Source organism: Paramormyrops kingsleyae, chromosome 23 (assembly GCF_048594095.1).
Source record: "Paramormyrops kingsleyae isolate MSU_618 chromosome 23, PKINGS_0.4, whole genome shotgun sequence".
NCBI lineage: Eukaryota > Metazoa > Chordata > Actinopteri > Osteoglossiformes > Mormyridae > Paramormyrops > Paramormyrops kingsleyae.
In genome coordinates, this window is record NC_132819.1 from 12275722 (window position 1) to 12297154 (window position 21433).

General features: G+C 42.0%; 1 protein-coding gene across 1 annotated transcript; it reads right to left on the reverse strand.

The window, feature by feature from the left end:
* Positions 1-9407: 9407 nt before the first annotated feature.
* Positions 9408-20179, reverse strand: LOC111834092 (sodium channel regulatory subunit beta-1-like). Its single transcript, XM_023793018.2, has 5 exons — positions 18206-20179; positions 14029-14195; positions 13537-13774; positions 11013-11154; positions 9408-10829 (listed from the first exon to the last, which is right to left on the reverse strand). The coding sequence occupies exons 1-5, from the start codon at positions 18270-18272 to the stop codon at positions 10763-10765; spliced, it is 681 nt and encodes a 226-aa protein (XP_023648786.1). The 5' UTR covers positions 18273-20179; the 3' UTR covers positions 9408-10762.
* Between the last annotated feature and the right edge of the window lie 1254 nt (positions 20180-21433).

Below are 21433 nucleotides of genomic sequence, written 5' to 3' on the forward strand. Positions count from 1 at the left end.
ATCTGAAAATCATGCCTAATTAGGTGAGCATTGTGTATAGTCTCGCCAAATGAGTGACAGATTTCATAAATGAGTTTTGACAATTGTTTTGTTCCAAGAATGTTCGGCAGTTTTGTTCCAAGAGTGGGGTTTAGTGTTTTAGCAATTCAGAAAAACTGTAACAAGGCTTCCCGAACTACTTGAGCATAACATTTGAATCATATTTATTGCTTATTTGACACTGTTGTCTTTTGCTAGTTTTAATGAAGGCTGTCATTAATTCTTAAGTGGAGTATGACATAAATATACAGTAAATAGCAGAATAAGCTATTCACCCCCTGAGAAATTCAAATCCCATATTTCCACTAGATGGCGATAGATGGTTGTGTGAAAGCAAACAAAAGACCAAAAAGGCATTCCAAAAAGTGGGCTTACCAAATGTCAAGAGAAAGGAACTTTATAAATGACATGGAGATGGTCTTTTCTTAATTACTTGAACTCTCCATGACTCAGCATGTGTTCTCTCACCCACATAAAAATCACATCGTCTCACAATACTGATGTCATATTCTTGCCAGACCTTCTGGATTATGCAGATACAGGTCAGGAGCTTCAGGTAATGTTCAAATCAAACACCAGAGTGGAGAAGAAAGGCGATTTAAGTGACTTTGAATGTGCATGCAGTTGTTAGTGCCAAACAAGTTGGTATGAGTATTTCAGAAACTACGGAGAGAATGTTGACCACGTCGAGAGGTTCACTTACCTTGGCAGCGATGTCAGTTATGGCACTATGGCCATGTGGTGCGATTCCCTGAGGGTGATCTGGCTTGTAGGATCCTCATTGCTGAGGACCCGAGCAGCTGGACCAGGCCAAGGGGATGCCTATGTAACACCTGGGTGTAGCAGACAGACATCCGTTTCTGGAGGGTGGGACTGGACCATGTGTCAGGCTGGGGGGTTGCCAACCAGGATCCCAGGGTGTTTCGGTGTGTGGTGGGTGCAGCAACGCACTGCACCAGTGCATGCTTCCCAACCTGACCTGAACTTGACCTTGCATCTGCATCCTCCTTGCCTTTGAAACCACTGGCTTTACAGGCACTGATATTATATCTGATGAAGACCCTGGAGAGTCTTGTCCTGCTCCACTTCAAAACCATGGTGGGCACTACATTGGCCCCTCTAGAGTTTGCCTATTGGTCACAGCTGAAAGGTGAAGACAAGATCATCTACCTGCTGCATGGAGTCTACTCTCTCCTAGAGAAGGCGGGGAGCCCTGTGAGGATCATGTTCTTTGACATCTTCCGTACTTTTAACACCACTCAACCTGCAGGACAGACAGAAGCTGAGGGCAAGCCAAATGGATGACTTCCTGGTGACCTGGATTATCATCTACCTCACCCGCAGGTCAGTTTGTATGAATACAGAACTGTGTCTGAGCATATGATGAGTAGCACAGGTGCCCCACAAGGAACTGTCCTTGTTCCACTGACAAGTACAATTTGTGGGCATGTCATCTGCAGAAGTTCTGCATTAGTGCTATCGTGGGGTGTTTTACTGGGAAGAATTGAGTACAGCTTGTAGGTTTCTTAGTTTCTGTGCCTTTTAGTTGTTATTAGTTCTACCTGTTGAACGTCTCCTTGTGCTAGTGTTTGTTCATTGGTTAATTGATTGTCTTACACCTCTTTTCTTGTTTGCCCCAGTTTTCAGTGCTTGCCCTGCATTGTCCTCCATTCAGTCATTGTATTACTGTAAGTGTTGTTACGCTACTCTGCGCTGTTTCCTTTTGTATGTTTAGTTTCCTCAGTAAACCCCTGTTATCTCTTGGAGCCGCTAGTGGATCGTCGCCTTCTTTTGTTTGCTTGGACCATGCCCTCTGCCATGACAGAATGACTGACTTAAACAGACGATCCGAAGGCTCTGGAACACCTGCCCCACCTCAAGTTCTGGTCTCTGTTCAGGCTCGCTCGTGTCCTGCCCTGGGGAGCCAGCCGCATCTCCAGTGTCCTGCCCTGGGGAGCCCGCCACCACCCATTCCAAGTGGTGCTAAGCCCCTGAGAGAGGCCATGAACAGAAGACTATTGGGCTGGCCCAGAAGGGGTGGTTCTGACTCTGTGGCACTGCCCAAGTCTCCTGAGTCTGACCCACAGGGGCCCACTCATTCTGACTTTGCCCCTGTACCCCTGGACCTGAGTCCCACATTCTGGGCTCCTGCCTCCACCCAAGGGTGCCTTCTATGGCACTGGTGGAGGTTCAGTAGGGGGTCAGGCCAGTTCTTCATTTCCTGTAAGGGGAGACAGGGACATACTAGTCGGGCTAGGTGCCCAGACTCAGTTCCCTTCTTGCCCACCAGCTTCTGTCCTGGAGTTGCCTCGTCACTGCATTTCTCCAGACCTAGGTGTACTTCATGAGGGAACCACAATCCTGTCCCCCACACAATAGTAGTTAATATCTTGCGCAGGACACATGTTTCAGTTATAAGGAAGTATTTCACAAGGGAAATGTTTGTACCAGAGCTTGTAGTGCTGGCCTGGTGTTGAGCATGAAGTCCTCATAAGCCTGGGCCATCACTTCTGTATCTGAGGTGCTACATTCTCTGAGTGGAAGGCATGATAGTGCATCTGACACAACCAGTGATTTACCTAGAACATTGACTGCTTTGAAGTTGAAATGCCTCAGACGAATGAGCGGGCACTGTCATCATAAAGGTGCTGAGCCCCTGTGAGAGGCCATGAACAGAAGGCTACTGGGAAGGTTCTGAGCCCCTGTGAGAGGCCATGAACAGAAGGCTACTGGGAAGGTTCTGAGCTCCTGTGAGAGGCCATGAACAGAAGGCTACTGGGAAGGTTCTGAGCTCCTGTGAGAGGCCATGAACAGAAGGCTACTGGGAAGGTTCTGAGCCCCTGTGAGAGGCCATGAACAGAAGGCTACTGGGAAGGATCTGAGCCCCTGTGAGAGGCCATGAACAGAAGGCTACTGGGAAGGTTCTGAGCCCCTGTGAGAGGCCATGAACAGAAGGCTACTGGGAAGGTTCTGAGCCCCTGTGAGAGGCCATGAACAGAAGGCTACTGGGAAGGTTCTGAGCCCCTGTGAGAGGCCATGAACAGAAGGCTACTGGGAAGGTTCTGAGCCCCTGTGAGAGGCCCTGAACAGAAGGCTACTGGGAAGGTTCTGAGCCCCTGTGAGAGGCCCTGAACAGAAGGCTACTGGGAAGGTTCTGAGCCCCTGTGAGAGGCCCTGAACAGAAGGCTACTGGGAAGGTGCTGAGCCCCTGTGAGAGGCCATGAACAGAAGGCTACTGGGAAGGTTCTGAGCCCCTGTGAGAGGCCATGAACAGAAGGCTACTGGGAAGGTTCTGAGCATCATGTACCTGCAGGCCGCCCCCAAGCTGAAGCAGCTGGGATCTGCTGAGACTATGGTGGGTTTATTCATGTCGAAGTAAGTTTCAGCTTTACTGGGTCCAAGGTCTGCTGCTGAGGTGTGTTCCTCACCCAAGACGTCTCCTTTTTCAGCCTTTCTGTAATGGGGGGTCTGGCAAGAATCTCCCAGAGAGTAAATCAGTCCCAGAACCTGCCTTGAGTGACATTGGTAGGCATCTCTGTGATGGCTTTTTTTAACAGAGTCAGGATGGACGCCATCATTGCTGATCACATTCTAAAGTATCACAGCTCACTTTTGTCAAAGAAGCATTTCTGTTTATTAACCCTTATAACCTGACAAATGCAAAATGTATTGATTTTCGCACTCATTAATCTCAGGCTCTGGATAGGTATAACTCACAGACATGAATTGCATAGCGTTGGAATCAAGAGAACTTATTAGAGCCGCTCGTTCAAGTAGCAACATTGTATTCCAGTGTAAAATATTCCAGAGTAATCCTGTGCATATTGAGGCATATATTTTAAACATTTTCCACCGAAATGGACCCTAACAATTCATAAAACGTTATGGATTATTCACATTAGATGGGAAAACAAAGCGCATATTCACTTCTGCAATGACCCATGCACTACCCTTCTGGGGAAAAATATTTATTTTATAATTTATTTATTATAAGCCTATAAATAGAGGGATAGAAAATACATAGCAATTGGCTGGAGTTATACTAGAAATAACAACAAAACACAGCATTCTATTTTTTAGGAAGACAATTACTTGATATTTTCATGTTTATTTACAAAAGTCTGACATCGAGCTCCATCAACACAGTTGAAAGAGAACGGCCCCATCATGCAAGTGGAACACGTCCCATATGTAAACACAATGACATGCTAAAGTGTTGGCTTGGTTAAGCCGAGCACTGACTCCTGGAGGGCTAACCACACTGCCTCAAGGTTCTTGTGAAGACTGGCTTTGTCCATAGACAAAGTCATCCATTACCACTACTGTACAGTCATGGCTTTCCATGAGGTTGCTCATTTGCCACTGGAAGATCTCAGGTGCCAAAAATATCCAAAAAGTAACAGCTGAAAACAGAATTGGCCCTGTCTGTGTCCTCTGCACTTGCCAGAAAATACTGAATTTTTTGGGCTATAAGTCGCACCTACCTAAAACTCCAAAAATTTTGGAAAAAAAACATATATGTCGCTCCTTTGTATAAGTCGTGGCTAGAAAGGAACACATATACAGTACAACTAAAAGTTCGATATTTTAATAGGTTTTCATCCAGAAAAGCGCTATTGATAAAAATGGCTTTGGCAGTTTAAATAAATCAAAAATCTACTAATTTGAATTTTCAATGTTAAATGTCTTAATTGTCTGTCAGTAAAGCCGTCAAAGTCCTCATTCTCAGTGTCACTATCAAATAGCTGAGATATTCCTGCCGGAATATCCCAGTATTGAATGTCTTCGTCTTCTTCTTCTTCCTCCTCTTCTTCCTCTTCCTGTCCTTCTGCACCAGCTATTTTTTAATAAATATATATGCCTTTATCCCTTTTAGGCGAGTCACACGTAATGTATACTGCTTAAAATGACGTAGCTGGCGTACAAAAAATTGGAAAAATCCACATATAAGTCGCAGGGCCAAAATTTTGAAAAAAAAGTAGCTACTTATAGTCCAAAAAGTGTGGTTAAGTTCAGTGTCGTACAAATCCTCATGCACAGCCCCAGCCTTCATTACTTTGCTTTGGCTCTGGCTACGGCTGCAGTGAAATGTCCCCATTTGCTGCATCTCCTGTCATGCACTGGGCATTTGTCACGCTGGCTGTACATGGCATTACATCTCCTGCATTGGCTCTTCTTACGGTTTATGCTCTCTTTGCCCCCTTTTAAAGTTTAGTGTACCTCTCCTGGGGCGGCCGGCTTCCTTGGGCACTAGTTTTATTTCACACGCACCTTTTGTAACATTTTGCATCTTGGAGATCTCTGCTTGGTGGACAATTTGCACAGCTCTGTCCAACGTTAGGTCACTTCAACAGCAGCTTTTGTGAAATGGCACCGATTGCTAGTGTGGTGAAGTGGAAGGGATGGAAATCATAAGCACAGATTTTTTTTTTTCTTTTTACTTTTTATTATTGTTTACCTTAATGGTTGTTTTGGTTATGAATTGTTTGTTTAGGACAGGGCCAGTTTGGGAGTCAAGTTGGGGACGGGTAGTGTTTTGGGTAGTGGACCCCATTGGCCTCTTAGCATGTAACACTTGGAGTGAGGTGGAGTGTGTTGTAGTCACGTGTGCTCTGTAGTGGTGGGGGTCCTCCCCCCCCCCAATGTCAAACTATGTCCTTTGCCTTGGTTTGTCTTGTCTTTGGGTTTTAGATTGCCAGACCTATTTTAGGACCACTAGGATTAATAAAAAGTATGTGTTGGAATCACATCCCTGCCTCTTCTGTGTGAACGAACCATTGGGCCTTGGTTTTAAGTGGGTTATCAACAAGAGATTCCTTAGGGTGAAAGTCCCTTAGGTGGCGTAGTCGAACATCCCCCATCCTTTCGCTGCTCGTTCAGCCGCATTAACTTCTTTGATATTTATACCAGCAAGAGAGTCCGCCTCTCCTATCCACACCACTACAAATCTGGCCCAGATTGTCAGTGATGTGATGTATGGTCTTCAGATTAATATTGCATGACTGAATAAAATTATTACTATAATGCCTAGAAGTTAGAAGTTAGCTAGTGAAAACAAACTCCTCTTCAAAAACATAACCTTCAGTAACATGCACGTTTTTCAACATTCAGTTGCATTAATACTATACTACTAATACTACTATATTATTAATACTAATATTTCCTAAATACTTATATATACTTAATATCTTCATTTTTAAGTTTAACATGTAATTGGTTTCTATATACATTTATATGGCAATGTTTTGTCCTCCATATTGTTTATTTATTTTGATTTTTTTTCTTGCGCTGTTCTGTTTTCTATGCGCACAGCATTGTGGGATATCAAAGTGGCAGTGGAGCTGCATGAGGATGCATCGCTGCCGACTCGCTCGACGGGGGCCTAACGGGCCACTACCCCTTAGCCCTTGCTGCTTTGAGACACATTTCAATATGGTGACGGGGCTCTGGAATGTGCAAATGAAGGCGGAGTGGTGAGGCGGAGTTTGGGATTGGGCCCAAATGTCAGCCTCACTGTAACAGTAACAGTATGAATGTGCTTACATGTCACATACACAACTTATTCTACCTTTTATGGTAAGATGATCCACACATTGGATTTTCTTTTCAATCCAATATCAATTCAATCCAAAGTTGGTATCTCCAATACCGCAGTGCCAACCCAACCATAGAGATAAAACTGCTGAACAGGGTTGGAGGGCAATACTGGCAGATTTATCGTTATCGTTTCTCCCCCTGATGGATGGCGCTGCCTGAGGAACTACATATCCTGCCCTCTATAATAATATAAACACTTAAATTACCAAAAAAGAAAACTGATATTGTAATTTTAGAATCGATTCTCTAAATGAAAACATTCAAATTGAATCAATATTTTACAATCTTTTTACATTTCTGTTGCAGACACAACTCAAGAAACTAGTAAGTTTAGCCAAAAAGTAATTTGTCTAAATGTCACAATACATGTATGCCTACAGCTGCAGGGACCCTTGACATTAAATAAGAAGTCTAAATGCCAAGGGTGCATACAGTGCGTTCAGCTGCAGACGCCCATAACGTTAGCCAAATAATAACAAGTCTAAATGCCAAGGGTGCATACAGTGTGTTCAGCTGCAGACGCCCATAACGTTAGCCAAATAATAACAAGTCTAAATGCCAAGGGTGCATACAGTGCGTTCAGCTGCAGACGCCCATAACGTTAGCCAAATAGTAACAAGTCTAAATGCCAAGGGTGCATACAGTGCGTTCAGCTGCAGACGCCCATAACGTTAGCCAAATAATAACAAGTCTAAATGCCAAGGGTGCTAGTGTTGTAGTCAAGACCGCCTAAACCGAGACCAAGACATTGCCGAGACCGGAGGGTATCAAGACCAAGACACTGCCGAGACTTGAGGGTACCAAGACCAAGACCAAGACCAAGTCCAAGACCAAGACCAAGACACACTAAGGCGAGACCAAGACCAAGACTGGTCGAGACCAAGACCAAGACCAAGACCAAGACCGAAAACAGACTAGGGCTAGAATCGACATCACATTACCCAGATCAACTGTAGAGAAAAAAGGCATTGCTGTAAAGTGTCATTACTCGTTAAATCAAATTCATGTTATCTTTTCAATTATATTGTCCGTATGTCCATATGTCTCTCATTTAAAATCTCCCAGATTTGTCATAGTTACGAGACCTGATGGAAAATAATATTCTCAGCAATCCTCTCCTATAACCATTTTATCAGACCTCGTCAAGGGAAAGAGATGGGATGTACCAGAAAGATGTTCATATTAAGTCTCTTATACCAGGGACAGAGGCCTCGGGTAAGCTATGAATACAGCTATGTAATGATCCTTTGCTTTGAATTGAAGAGAATGAGCCTCCAGATTGACTTGCACCTCCAAGACCGTGCTTTCTAATCAATGTAAAATACCTAATTTATTTGAATTATAACTATGCTATAGACTTCGCCGACATTTTCGGACATTTTTTTGCTGATGTATGATACGATGTGTATGATGTTTGTGGACTGTGAAGCACTGGCAGTGTCCGTGGAGAAAATGTATAAAATGTAACGTTTTTGAAATGGATGCATCTGACTGGTTGCATTTGAATTGAGGCGCGTAATAAATAATGATACTGTTCTGTGAGGATGTGCAGTTTTCTCTTTTTTTCCCCATCCCATCGAGACCGCTATGTCCGAGACCAAGACAAGACCGAGACCAAATAGAGTCGAGACCAAGACAAGACCGAGACCAAATAGAGTCGAGACCAAGACAAGACCGAGACCACAAAAAATTGCTCTCGAGACCGGTCTCGAGACCAAGACCGGTCTCGAGAACTACAACACTAAAGGGTGCATACAGTGCGTTCAGCTGCAGACGCCTATAACGTTAGCCAAATAATAACAAGTCTAAATGCCAAGGGTGCATACAGTGCGTTCAGCTGCAGACGCCCATAACGTTAGCCAAATAGTAACAAGTCTAAATGCCAAGGGTGCATACAGTGCGTTCAGCTGCAGACGCCCATAACGTTAGCCAAATAGTAACAAGTCTAAATGCCAAGGGTGCATACAGTGCGTTCAGCTGCAGACGCCCATAACGTTAGCCAAATAGTAACAAGTCTAAATGCCAAGGGTGCATACAGTGCGTTCAGCTGCAGACGCCCATAACGTTAGCCAAATAGTAACAAGTCTAAATGCCAAGGGTGCATACAGTGCGTTCAGCTGCAGATGCACATAACGTTAGCCAAATAGTAACAAGTCTAAATGCCAAGGGTGCATACAGTGCGTTCAGCTGCAGATGCACATAACGTTAGCCAAATAATAACAAGTGTACAGTAAATGCCAAGGGTGCATACAGTGCGTTCAGCTGCAGATGCACATAACGTTAGCCAAATAATAACAAGTGTACAGTAAATGCCAAGGGTACATACAGGCCAAGATGGTAGTGGAACAGGCTCCCTAAAAAAACATTCAGAGAGGATTTGGAGGGACAGAGATAACACTGTAGCACCAGGAAAAAAAACAGGAATTTTATTCCGTAACATCTACATTAATAATTCATATATAATTTTGATTAATATTATTTAGGTGTGTAGCCCAAACCCGAACCCTTATTCAACAATGATGGTAACTATAGTCATGTCCAAGGAATGCAGAAACATGAATTCCGCTACTTTTGCAAAGGGTGGTTTACTGTCGGAGGGCAGAGCGCTAGGAGGTAGGTTGGCATAAATAATGGAGGGATGATGATACAGCTTAAACTTGCTTGCAGACTGGCATTTTCACAGCTTCATCATCCAGACAACATACATATGAATTATAACAAATACACGGATTAAGGAGAATTGGAAAGAAGACTAGAATGAAGCCAGCATGTGTCAGTAGGTGTTTTATTGGCATACATTGAGAGATACAGATCATAACCCAAAGCAACAGCCTTCACACATGCACCGTTTCTCTGTGCCTAATCTGTAAAGGTTTCTTAAAGAACATGCTGTTATACTGCGCCACCTTTTGGTAGAAACATGTAACTGCACCTCAAGTCTTGCTGTTAGAACTACAGTCCTGGCACTCATCACATTGTCTAACAGTATTCTACTTTTTATTGCTTGGTCAGATGTGTCACCTTTATAAGCAGAATATCTTTTGATTGGGTTGATCTATCTAACTAGTGCAAGGGAAAACATGTAATACAAATGACACATAAAGTTCAAGATAACTTTTAAGATAATTGTATAAGTAACTTCTACAGTTAAGATACACCTTGAGAACAATCACAAATCTATGCATACATAGTCTAATTCTGACTCTGTTTCTTTAGCCATTCATGTTGTCCCCTGATAGATGCAGGTAATTCCTGCACCAAGGTGTAGTACATCTAATATTAGAAACATCTCACAGTAGAAGACATGCTAGAAAAGGCAGAGAGACACTGAAGCCTATGTACAGAGATGGCTAAGGTATCTAATAGGCTGTGCAATTCAAGCTATGTATGCAGGAAAGCTTTTGACTGGGTTGTACTAGTTTTAGAACGACCCCCCTCCCCCAGCATCACTAGGGAAGATCCCTTCGAATGACCTCTTGGCATTGAACAGATGACAAGTCATATGCATACTATAATATTCTTTCAGAACTATTTAATGCATAAATAAATCTGCATGACCTATAAAGCTTTACAAATCTGTGGATCATTTTTAGGTGAACTGATTCTTGGAAGATGAAAGTGATGCGTGGGTCTGTGCTGCTCCAGAATTCATAATGACAAGATACAGTGATACAAGTCGACAACTTAGGGCAGTATTATACAGTCACACTGCATGGCCATGCTGTCCATTAAGGGGCACGTTATTCAGTAGGATTCCAATAGGAACAGCTATTCCAGCCGCACTGCGTGCAGGCATACAGAAATGGTGACATCATGCTATTCAAGTGTCTCGAACAGCCGCTGCTTTGTATTCGTCATCCGTGTTTGCTAACAAGGTTGTTTCAGGTCCAGGTTCATCAAAAACATGAATAAATTGTCTTTATTTATTCCCCTACAGACAACCGACACTGAATAAATTAGGGCTGGGGGGATGGGGTAAGGAGAGCTATGTAAGCGATGGCAGGGGGGTTTAGCGATGTGTCTTGGTAAACGTGTCAATCCTGAGATCGGAGAAAAAACGCCTCAGTGGGCCGTACAGCCCCCCACACTGCCACCAGGGTCACAGGGGTGCAGAAACATACCTGTGCTATTCCGCTACCTGCACCCCCGCGCAGTTGTCCTTACTCTCCGAGGCTATAGCTAAATACTCCTCCCTGAAAGAGAAACAGATGCATCTGAGCTGACGCCTGGCGTCGCGTAAAAGGGCCAACGAGGCTATTGAGGGTGTCAGAAATGAGAGGTGACATCAGGCGATACACCCTTCCATGGCAGTGCGGTACTGATGACAATCACACCCTGAAATAGGGGACACAGATCACAGGGGGGGTGATACTCACGCGCTCTGTCTTAGTGCCTCGTCTCCAGCTGCAGCGATCTTCTTGTAACAGTAGATCATCTCCACCAGGAGCCACAGCTGCAGCCCGATAATGGACACGTACATCATAACTTCAGAGATGATGGATGCTAGTCCCCTGGTGGCTAGAAGAGAGAACTACATCATCTCCCTGATTATTCAGCTGCGTCGATGGACACAAGCACCATGATGGACACAGAACGCTGCTGGTTTAAGGGCCTAGTGGGAATATCATAAGCTTGACACATATTCTCAGCAGCAACATCTGTTTATTGAGAAAGCAGCGTCAGCCGTTCCCTCTGGGCCTGGGTTAAGCGCCTTGCTCAGGTACCCAACAGCGAAATCACTCTACTGACTAAAGGATTGGATTCCGCAGCCTTGTGATCATAGGCACGTCATCCTAACCTGCTGAACCTTACACCACCTAAAGTATAATCAATGATATCAAGAGCTCATTTACATGTATGATTTATATACAACACACACACACACACACACACACACATATATATAAATTGTCATATATACCTGTATATATGTATATGCATATATATATGGCTGTTAAACTCAACATAAAATATGATGAAAGTGCTGTGTGGCTCTGCGCTGTTTTAGAACTCATGATGATAAGATACAGTGATACAAGTCGCCAACTTAGGGCAGATGGGTAAATATATACAAGGATGCAACGGAATACATGTAACAGCGACACGTATTCAGAATACAAAAATTAAGTATCTGAATCCAGTCCACATTACGTTATACTATTTAGAACTCAGTTACTTTTTTTAAAAGTAAGATAATACTTTTTGATTGCATCTGCTATTATATTAATATAGTTTAAAAATCTTTTAAAAGATATGCCTGTTTTTTGTTGTTTTTTTTGTCTTTGTTTTACATCATCAGGTGCACACTTTTCCCTTTGTCCAATAGAGGGCAGTGGTAAGCTGTAGATCAGCACATGCAACCATGACCTACTGTAGTGCTTTCGTGTCTTGGAAATACAAGCATCATCTTTCCAACTTTCAGACAAAAAAGTGGAAATTCTTTTACTGTTGAATGCCAGTTGTACCTGCTAATAATAAAGACTCTGTCCGCATGGATGCTTTCAACTTCTAATTTAAAGAAACATCTTGAGGTAAGCAATGCTTTCAAGTTAAAACTCAACCAAGCCAGGGTTACCTGCAAACCTAGCTAGCATTATACGTCCCCTGCTTCCCTTGGTGGTATGTGCTGGTCATCAGCTTTTAAACTGATGTTCCTCAAGAACAACACAGCATTGCGGCTGTTCAGCGCCGTTTCAGTCACGGCAGAAACCTTCTTACCCCAAATCGTAACCAAATGGGAAGGTCCTTTTGATGCAATACAATAGTCAGATATCCTCCATTGAGTTAGAGGAATGAGAGCAAAATTGTAATGTGAAGATTTAGACACAGGATATGTGATGTGTAAAACTTCAGTTAAATGTATTCAAGCAATGTCATTAATCTGTGACAAATTAATATGGCCATTTCCAATTTGTTATGTTGCTTTTACTTCTAAAAAACTGATTAGATGCAATCTTGTCATGCAATCTTAGGAAGATTTTAAATGTTGTTTTCCATTTGATTTTGATCATTTAAGGTTTGGATAATCGTTTACGCATAGACTTCATCACCTATGCACATCTGTTTGTCATTATGTGACTTAAATTTGTTTTAATCAGCTAGAGGTCATAAAGTAAAAAGAGAGCTTGATAAAAAATATAAAAAAACTTGCAGCCTCTGGTCTTTCATATGTTTCAAATCCATTCATACAGATATTTAATTAATGTTGCTGCTCATATGCAAAAAGCAATTAACAAATTCACCACTCAGTACTGCAGAAAGAAAAAACAAATAATGATACAGCACAGCTAAAAGTATTCTGAGTACATTAGTCTTCATGTACTAGAATGGAATACATTACTGAATACATGTATGGTAATGTACTCAGTATTTAGCCATCACTACTCTTTCAAAGTATTTTCCCTAACCCCGCACGTATATATGCACGCTGTCTTCTATCACACTAACGACGTGTGATCTACTCATCCTCTCCCTCCCTCTTTCTCTCTCTCTCTCAGACACACACACACACACACACACACACACAAACACACACAGACCTGTAGTCATATCTTTATGGGGAACGCCCATTCATTTATATGGGTAAAACCCAAATCCCAACAATGACAACCTTAACCCCTACCCAGCCTTAACCTTAAACATAAGTAACCAATCAAAATACAAGACTTTTGTCATTTAAAATTTTGTGTTTGCAGTCACAAATTTATAGAAAACTGAATTTCCCCTTGTGGGGACCGAAAGAAAAATGGTCCCCGCAACATTAAAATAACAGGTTTTTATCATATTGTGGGGACATTTGGTCCCCACAATGTTATGTATACCTGGACCAGACAGACAGACACACACACACACACTTCTGACATGCACATGGCCTCTCCCACTTCCTAAGAGCCAGCCTACCTTTGGCTACCACGGAGAGGTGAACCACCTTGCTGGCTGTGGTTTGGAACTCGTAGTAGGGGTAGGAGAGGATGCGGTTGAAGAAGCAGCGGTAGGTTCCTGTGTCATTGAACGTGACATTGAGAATGTAGATTGAAGCGTCCTGGATGTCTGCCGTGTTCTTGCTGCCGTTCCAGTCCAAGCGGTCCTCAAACTGATCATTCATAATGGAGGGTACCTCCTCCTCGTAGGTGTATATCTGAGAAAAGGGCAAAAATGTCAAGAAAGAACATGCATTCTGTTCATATTATATAGCAGCTTCTCCAGCGAGAACATGTAAAATGAAGCACTGTTTGGTCTGATGTCTTGAGCCTCAAGGACTGTTCACTGTTCACAAGTCAACTAGCCCTAGGTAATGGTAATAGTAAACTGTGTCCTTGGACGAACACAGGATGACGGTATCTTGGGACCCAATAACCCGAAAAGTGGTTCTAAGCATGCTGCAGCACTTACATGAATATAGCTGTGTTCTCCTTTGGGGCGGAAGTACCAGTTCACAGTGGCGGTGGCCTCCACCTCGCCCCTCCTCTTACAGGAGATACAGCCCAGCTTGAAGCCCTGGCCAGCCACCGCCTGTGTGTCGGAGTCCACCTCTGCACAAGCGGCCTTGCACAGGGACACTGTTCCGGGATAGAAATAATAGACTTTGCAGAGTCACTGACACTCAGCCCAGAGGGAGAGAACAAAATGAAAAATAGAAGCAGATCCACAGAAGAGATGGGAGCAAAACTGCTGGAACCTGCGAGGCGCTTATAAGAACCCATGGGCTGCTTTAATTATGGGAACAACGTGCCCAGTGTAAGCAGCAATGGAGTGGAACCAGTGGAAGATGGTTAAACATAGAAAGAACAACATGCTACCATGAAGCCGGTGACCCAGTCCAAGCTCTGAAAGTTATTTATATAGAAAGGCTCAAGAACTGCTATCCATAACCCGTCCCCAAACTGCAGAGATGACTGGGCACAATCTGGCCCACATCAGCCTGTACAATGGATAGGGATCCTGAAAGTCATTCCTATAGTTATCAGGAAATACACTATACAGTATAAACTGTTCTGGCATATATTGCATATATTTTGTTCTGGGATCTGACTACAGGGATCTTATAGTCAAACTAGCAATGCCATTTAACTACGAGAATCAGAAGCAAAATGTAGTTTTGCCCTTAGGAATCTTCTCCTTCAGCATTGATAAGTCATCATTTTGTATGATGCTTCAACTGCTTCTAAACCCAGTTGGGGGGGGGGGGGGGGGGGGGCAGCATGCAAACTCCAGCTACAGAGCAGAGACAGAAGCAAAAAAGGAAATAAATAATTACATTTTAAATACAACCTTCATTGACCAAAGTGCTGTACAGAGTTAATGAGTAACGAATAATAAACTACACACATATGAACTGGGAATCCACTCTCGAATACTTTTTAAGCCTGCTGAAAGGCTAAAGAATAAAAATCTTTTGTTTTTCAGTTTAGATTTAAAATCAGAAGCTAAAGAGGCAGCCCTACTGTAGCTGGACATATCGTTCCAAAGCCTTGTGGTGCTACTGAAAAAGTCTGGTCACCCTTTAATTTAAACCTTTCCTGAGGAACAGTCAGGAGGACCTCAGGGATCTTGTGTGATGAGCTGATAAAATCAATCTGCTATATGGGAAGGGGCTAATCCATTTAGGGCTTTCAAGGTAATCAATAAGGCCTTACACTGAATCCTAAAATGTACCATCAGCCAAAGGAGAGAGACTAAGACGGGTGAGATATCCCTCAATCTTGCACCAGTTAAGTCGAGCAACAGTGTTTTAGACTTTGTAAACGTGATAGATGATGACTGACTGACACCAAGGTATAAATTACAATAGTCCAAATGGGATTAAATAAAAGCATGAATGAATTTTGTGGATCTTGAAAACAGAAGTGATTTGACCTTGGAGATCATCCGGTGCTGGAGAAAACAAGGTTTGACAACAGCAGTAATTTGTTCATCAAATTTAATTTCTGAGTCAAAGATCAACCCCAATTTTTTTTCGGTATAGCTTAACGTAGGGTGGCAATGTGAGTTTTAGCTGACCAAATAAAATGGCTTCTAATTTGCTATCATTTAGCTGTAAAAATTATTATTATTTAACTTTTTTTTTTTTTTTTACATTTTTCAAGTGCTCACGAAGACAAGTCTAAGAAACTGGGTCATTGAGATTCACGCGAAGATAGAGCTGGGTGTCATTAATGTAACAATGAAAAGAAATATAAAAATATTGCTTAAAGGTATCGTGCATGTTTAAAAGAGCTGGCCCCACAATGGGGCCTTGGAGAACCCCCACCTAATGGAGCAATAGAGGAAATTTACAATATTAACTGAGAATGACCTTTCCCTAGTGTAAGAAATGAACCAATTCAGTGTAGCACCCTAAATGTGAGCGCAATGTTCCAAACACTCAGTCAGCACCTAAGGGTCCACAGTATGAAATGGTGTGCTGAGATCTACAGTAACACAATCAAAATGGTACACTATGCAGAATCAATAGTCAGTAGTAAATTACTTGTCATGTTTAAAAGAGCAGATTCAATGCTGTGAAGTGCTCAAAAACCTGACTGATAAACTTTGAAGATTTCGTTTGCAGCTAACATGTCAAAAGTTGAATTATTATTATAATTTTTTTTTACATTTGTACAGTAATTTGCACAAAAAAGAGAGTTTTGAAGTAGGACGGAAATTGCTGGGACTGCTGGGATTTGTGAGTTGCTGGCAGCAGAGGTACCCAGCGAGCCACTGTGCGGCTTCACATGGCAACTTACCATTTCACAATATAAGACACCATAGGAGTTGTGTGAATACTTCCACAGGGAACTGTTAATTAGGACACTGTTAATTAGATCTGCCAAGTGTTCGGGAAGTGGTCGACACTGAGGACCTCGGTGTCTCCTATAGCCAATAAAGTGTTTGCTTTTAAAACCAAACTTTTAAAATTTCATTGCAGGAAAGGTTTAATACATGGCTATACAGACGCTTCCAAAACATCCAGTCCACTCTGCCTTGCTGTTGTATTCATACTGCTCCTTCAGCCTGTACTCTAATAGCAGGATGCTTCAGCTTTGCCCAACAGAGGCTGCTGCTACTGTGATAAAGCTGAACAGATTCTACCAGCAAGTCAAGTCTTCATTTTTCTGTACATTTTGAAGATGTCAACTGTACTGTCAGCATTTTCAACCAGAACACCTTCTCTGTCTCATCATAAGCACTATTAAAACAAGTCAAGATGCGATGGACAATGTGTCATGAAGTGGTGGACAGACAGCATTACGGGCACATGTCCCAACTGAGAGTAAAGCACCATGATGTCTCAGGAAGGCTAATTAATAGGCTGATGTCATACTAAGCATGAACTCAGGAACACAAGCCAGGAGACTCACACTCAGAGTCTAACGGTCGGCTGTGAGAATGACAACTGGTGCTGGCAACTGGCACATAAAAGACCCATCTATCCATCCATCCATCCATCCATCCATCCATCCATCCATATTGGTTCTGTTTCTGGAAACCCGCCTAGCAGTAAGAGTAAAAAAAGCCCAGGAACACTGTCCTGTAGAAAAAACACTGTGCTCTGAGATTTGACATTTAACACATATGCACAAATCATCTGCATAGATATTTATTTTCTTAAATGTCATAATTTTTCTGACTGACTCATTAGTTGAGTTCTGGCCATTTTACTATTAATTGCAATTTTAGTCATTGGGTCCCAATGGGATACTAAACAGAAGGGGCAAGAGTGTTATTAATTAAAAAGCACCCAAATGAGACTACTTGTCAATAAATTTCTAACTCAGAACAGCTTTTTTAGAACTAATTTTGGTTTCAATGTATTACTACTTGAAATGAATTTCACTGAAAACTACTGGTTGATTCTAATGTGATATATGTTTTGTAAATAAAAAAAAAAGATTTTTCTTATAACAATAAATTTGCAATATTTTACTGAATTAAGTACAGTAAGTGACTTTATGTGAGTTTTATATATAACAGGTTTGAATCTTGTCCTGACTTTGTGCATGTAGTGGAAGCATGTGTTTCCTGTGTTTGTGTAGATTTCCAAAGAAGTGCCTCAGGTGGATCGATGTCTCTAAATAGCCTGTAGTGTGTGTGTGTGTGTGTGTGTGTGTGTGACATTTTTTCAGTCCCCACAAGAATATCCTCAATTGTATGAGAAATCTGTGACTGCAATCAAAAAACTACAAATGCCAAAGTCTTGTATTTTGTTTGGTTACTTATGGTTAAGGTTAGGACTGTGTAGGGGTTAAGGTTGTCATAGTTAGGATTAGGGTTTTGCCCATAGAAATGAATGGAGAGTCCCCATAAAGATATGAATATATGGCAATGGTGAGTACTCAGGCATACTGCCGACCGTCTGAGCTCTGGTTTTGAAACTTTAGCACATCACAGTGAGCTAAAAAACGTTACTGTTTCTGGAAGCAATATAAATCAGCACAACATTTTCACCACTAATTTAAGTAACCTGTCACAGACTTCCGTTAGTGAGAGTGTTTATACACTTGGTCAGTACAGTTTGCCCTAGAAAGAAAGCAGGAAGGCTATCTTATTTTCTTCTGTTTTTATGACGTGACATCGGAACAGCGCTTACCGTGCAGCGCACACAGCAGAGCCGGGACGAGCAGCAGCCGCAGTGCAGACAGACCGAGGGGCGACATGGCAGAGGAGTGCGCGGCCGAGCGCCAGCAGGAAAGTCCGCAAGGGAACCGGCTCCGCTCTTCTTTTCGGCTGTGATTATTTTTTCCCTCTCCCTTTTCTAGTCTTTTTGAATGCAACTCCTTTTTGCTGGCCTTGACTATTCTCACGAAAAAAAAACCTTTTTATTCTATCTTACAAGTAGCCCTTCCTAAGTTCCTTACGCTGCAAAAACAGTAGGAGAAACTCGCAATCCGCTGGACTGTAATTTCAGAAATGTCACTTTGAAGAGGAGTGGTCCCACAAAACTTGCTATTATTATTTATGATTATGCATCAAGGTACAATATGAAGATGCAGAAATTAAACCCTAAACTTCAGGTTTCCAACTCTGCGCAGGTTCCTCATAGAGCCATTAAAAAAATACGTAAGTCTAACCGCACCAATGACAGCTCCGCTCTGTAACGCCACCGACCTAAGTATATTAATTAATTATTTTCTTTTGCTAATAAATGTTCACTTACATTCCAATGGATAGCTGGAAGTGCAGAAAGAATATGAATTTCGGTTGTGCAGACAGTGGAAGACAAATGATTGTTTTAGACCTTCAACGTCAGTAATAGCATACACTTCAGCCTAAGTGGTTGTATTTCAGCCTAAAAGCGGAGAATGTGCAAAGTTACTGCTTCGAAAAATTTCAAAGCAGTCTTAACAAAAAATGATGTGACTTAATATCAGTCGCTTTCGTCAAAGTGCTATCTTTCGGTCTTTGGCTTATTATTCAATCACAGTTTAATCAATTACATACTTTGTTTATTGCTGATATCTATTTGTAGGCCTGTTTTGCTTTTTATATAAACGTAGGCCCTATATATTTTTAACATGACATATACTCTAAGATATTTTTCTAATCACTGAAAAATAAATCTATATTTTTGCATGCTATGTTTATATGAGAAGGAAGCTCACCATCAGAATAAATCATTCACCCTGATATTTCAGCATTACCGCCCTGAGATTCTGGTATCAGTGCACCGAAAGCAAACTAGCATACAACTATTCATTCCCTTTAATGATTCATAACTTAATAAAGTGCAAAGTATAGCGTCCAGTGAAATATACTTCGCTTAAATGTTCTTTGTCTTGCAAATAACTATATATCGTTACCATGTATTAATATTCGTGTTTATGCACATCACACGCGTTTTGCTAAAGGCACTAATTATGCCCAATCATGAAAAATTAAAGCCGGTTATGTCCCTGGCGCATGCCTTATTAAATAATTCTGCGGACATTCATGCGACGTTTTCGGTTTGAACAGACTAATTAGTTAATTAAACGTGCCTATAATGTCTGTCTCTAAAAACATTCCAGCAATATTGCTCTAAGAAATACATTCACATGAGAGTACAGTAAATAAGTGAAGGACGACCGCGATAAAGGTCGAAATATTGGTAGGCTTAAGCCGAAAATGAACGAGAAAAAAAATCACTGATAAAGGAATTCAGCTGCTTAATGATGTCCAGTTTTACCTGCCCCCTCTGATCTAAATTGCGTACATTAGCGCAGTGTCCTTTAATGTCCTTTCAGAGGGCGAGCTCGTTTTCTCAGCGCGTCCGTAACGAATCCTCCGGCTCCTTTCTCAGTAGCCTGTATCTTAGTAGCTCCGTTTTTACTGCGGTAAAGGTGGAAGCCGGCTGGGGACGATACGCGCACGCTCCGGAGTGACCGCCGTGCACGCGAACAGGCCGATGAGCGCGCGCATCTGCAGGAGCGACGATCGTGGACGAAGATCAGAAATACCAGCAGCGCTGATGACGACAGTCTGCATTATGTGCCTTTATCGGTATTTGCGAACCTTCTCCTGTGTCGATTAAAAGCAATACGCTTGATACACGAAGATGAACGCAAGTGTGCTTAGCACGATGTTATGAGATTGGGAAGGGGGAGGGGGGGGGGGGGGGCGGGGTGCATTTGATGCAATGCGGTAGGTGAAGGATAAAGAGAGCAAAGCGTGCCATTAATAGTTGTTTTTACAATTATTTACACACATTTTTTTTTAAACTAGGCTCATTTTCTCAAAACTTTACACACAAACCTCACTAACAATTCAAAGACCAAAACATCTCAAATCTCTTGCAAAATGAAACAGAAAACTAAAACTATGTCTCAACATATTATTTTTGTACTAGAATTATACACCATATGCACATATTTTTCAAATAACAGCACACCAATGTGCTCAATGGGGAGAAGCACCTTGTTTAGCAGTGTATTTTGTTATCCTTACAGAATGAATATTAGCCCAGACCATATGGGCAGCTTGAAAAATACATTCTTTAGTTCTAAGAAACATATCATGACAAGCTTTAGACTTATTTGTTTTGCAGTTAATAAGTATTGTTAATACCTCCATCTGAATGTTGTTGTTTTACTCTGTTTTGTGGCCTTTGCAGTGTTATGCTTACATAAAGTACAGTAGCTTGTTGTAAATGATTATTGTAGTAATACTGCTTATGTACTGCTTACTGAATATCTATGAACACACAAGCACAATAGCAGGACAAAAAAACTTTTTTCAAAGCAATGAATTTCAGCAAGAAACTGAGTAGAGAATGCTGTCTTACATAAATGGAAATGAAAAAGTCTGTTCAGTAAAAGATACCAAAAAAGGCTACATGCTGCCTCCTGTTTGGGTCGGGCCACAGCACCTCATCACCATCACAGGCTCTGTTCCCCGTGGCTAAACAACATGGAAAACATCATCTGTAGTGTCTAATGCAGGCCTGGATTCATCAGTGTCCCTACAGACCCCATCCATGGCCTGCAGAAGAGGCATGCGGGCATGGGGTTGGCTGTCACAGACCTTACATCGCCATGCTGAAAATAATTCCTCCACAGGATTCAGAACGGGCGGTAGACTGATAAACACAAAACCAAAAACTGTGGGTGGTTCACAAAGTAGTTTTGGACCAGAGCAGCCTGGTGGAAACTTACATCGTCCCAGATGACAGCAAACCTCAGTAAACTCACCAATCGGGTGTAAGCACTAAAAAGGCAACAGGTGAGTTTACTGTCTTCAACCAAAATGCACTACATACACAGAACCTTTTATAGTACCATATATGTTTATAGTAGGGATTTAGTCTTTTTTTAGAGAATAATGCAAATGGATGCCAATGCAA

Bases quoted from the DNA above. Each gene is read 5' to 3' on its own strand.
- LOC111834092 (XM_023793018.2), bottom strand. From the start codon at position 18,272: ATGTCGCCCCTCGGTCTGTCTGCACTGCGGCTGCTGCTCGTCCCGGCT. The intron at 14,196-18,205 runs GTAAGCGCTGTT...ATCCCGGAACAG, and splicing joins TCTGCTGTGTGCGCTGCACG to TGTCCCTGTGCAAGGCCGCT. The intron at 11,155-13,536 runs GTAGGCTGGCTC...TCTCTCTTCTAG, and splicing joins CCTCTCCGTGGTAGCCAAAG to CCACCAGGGGACTAGCATCC.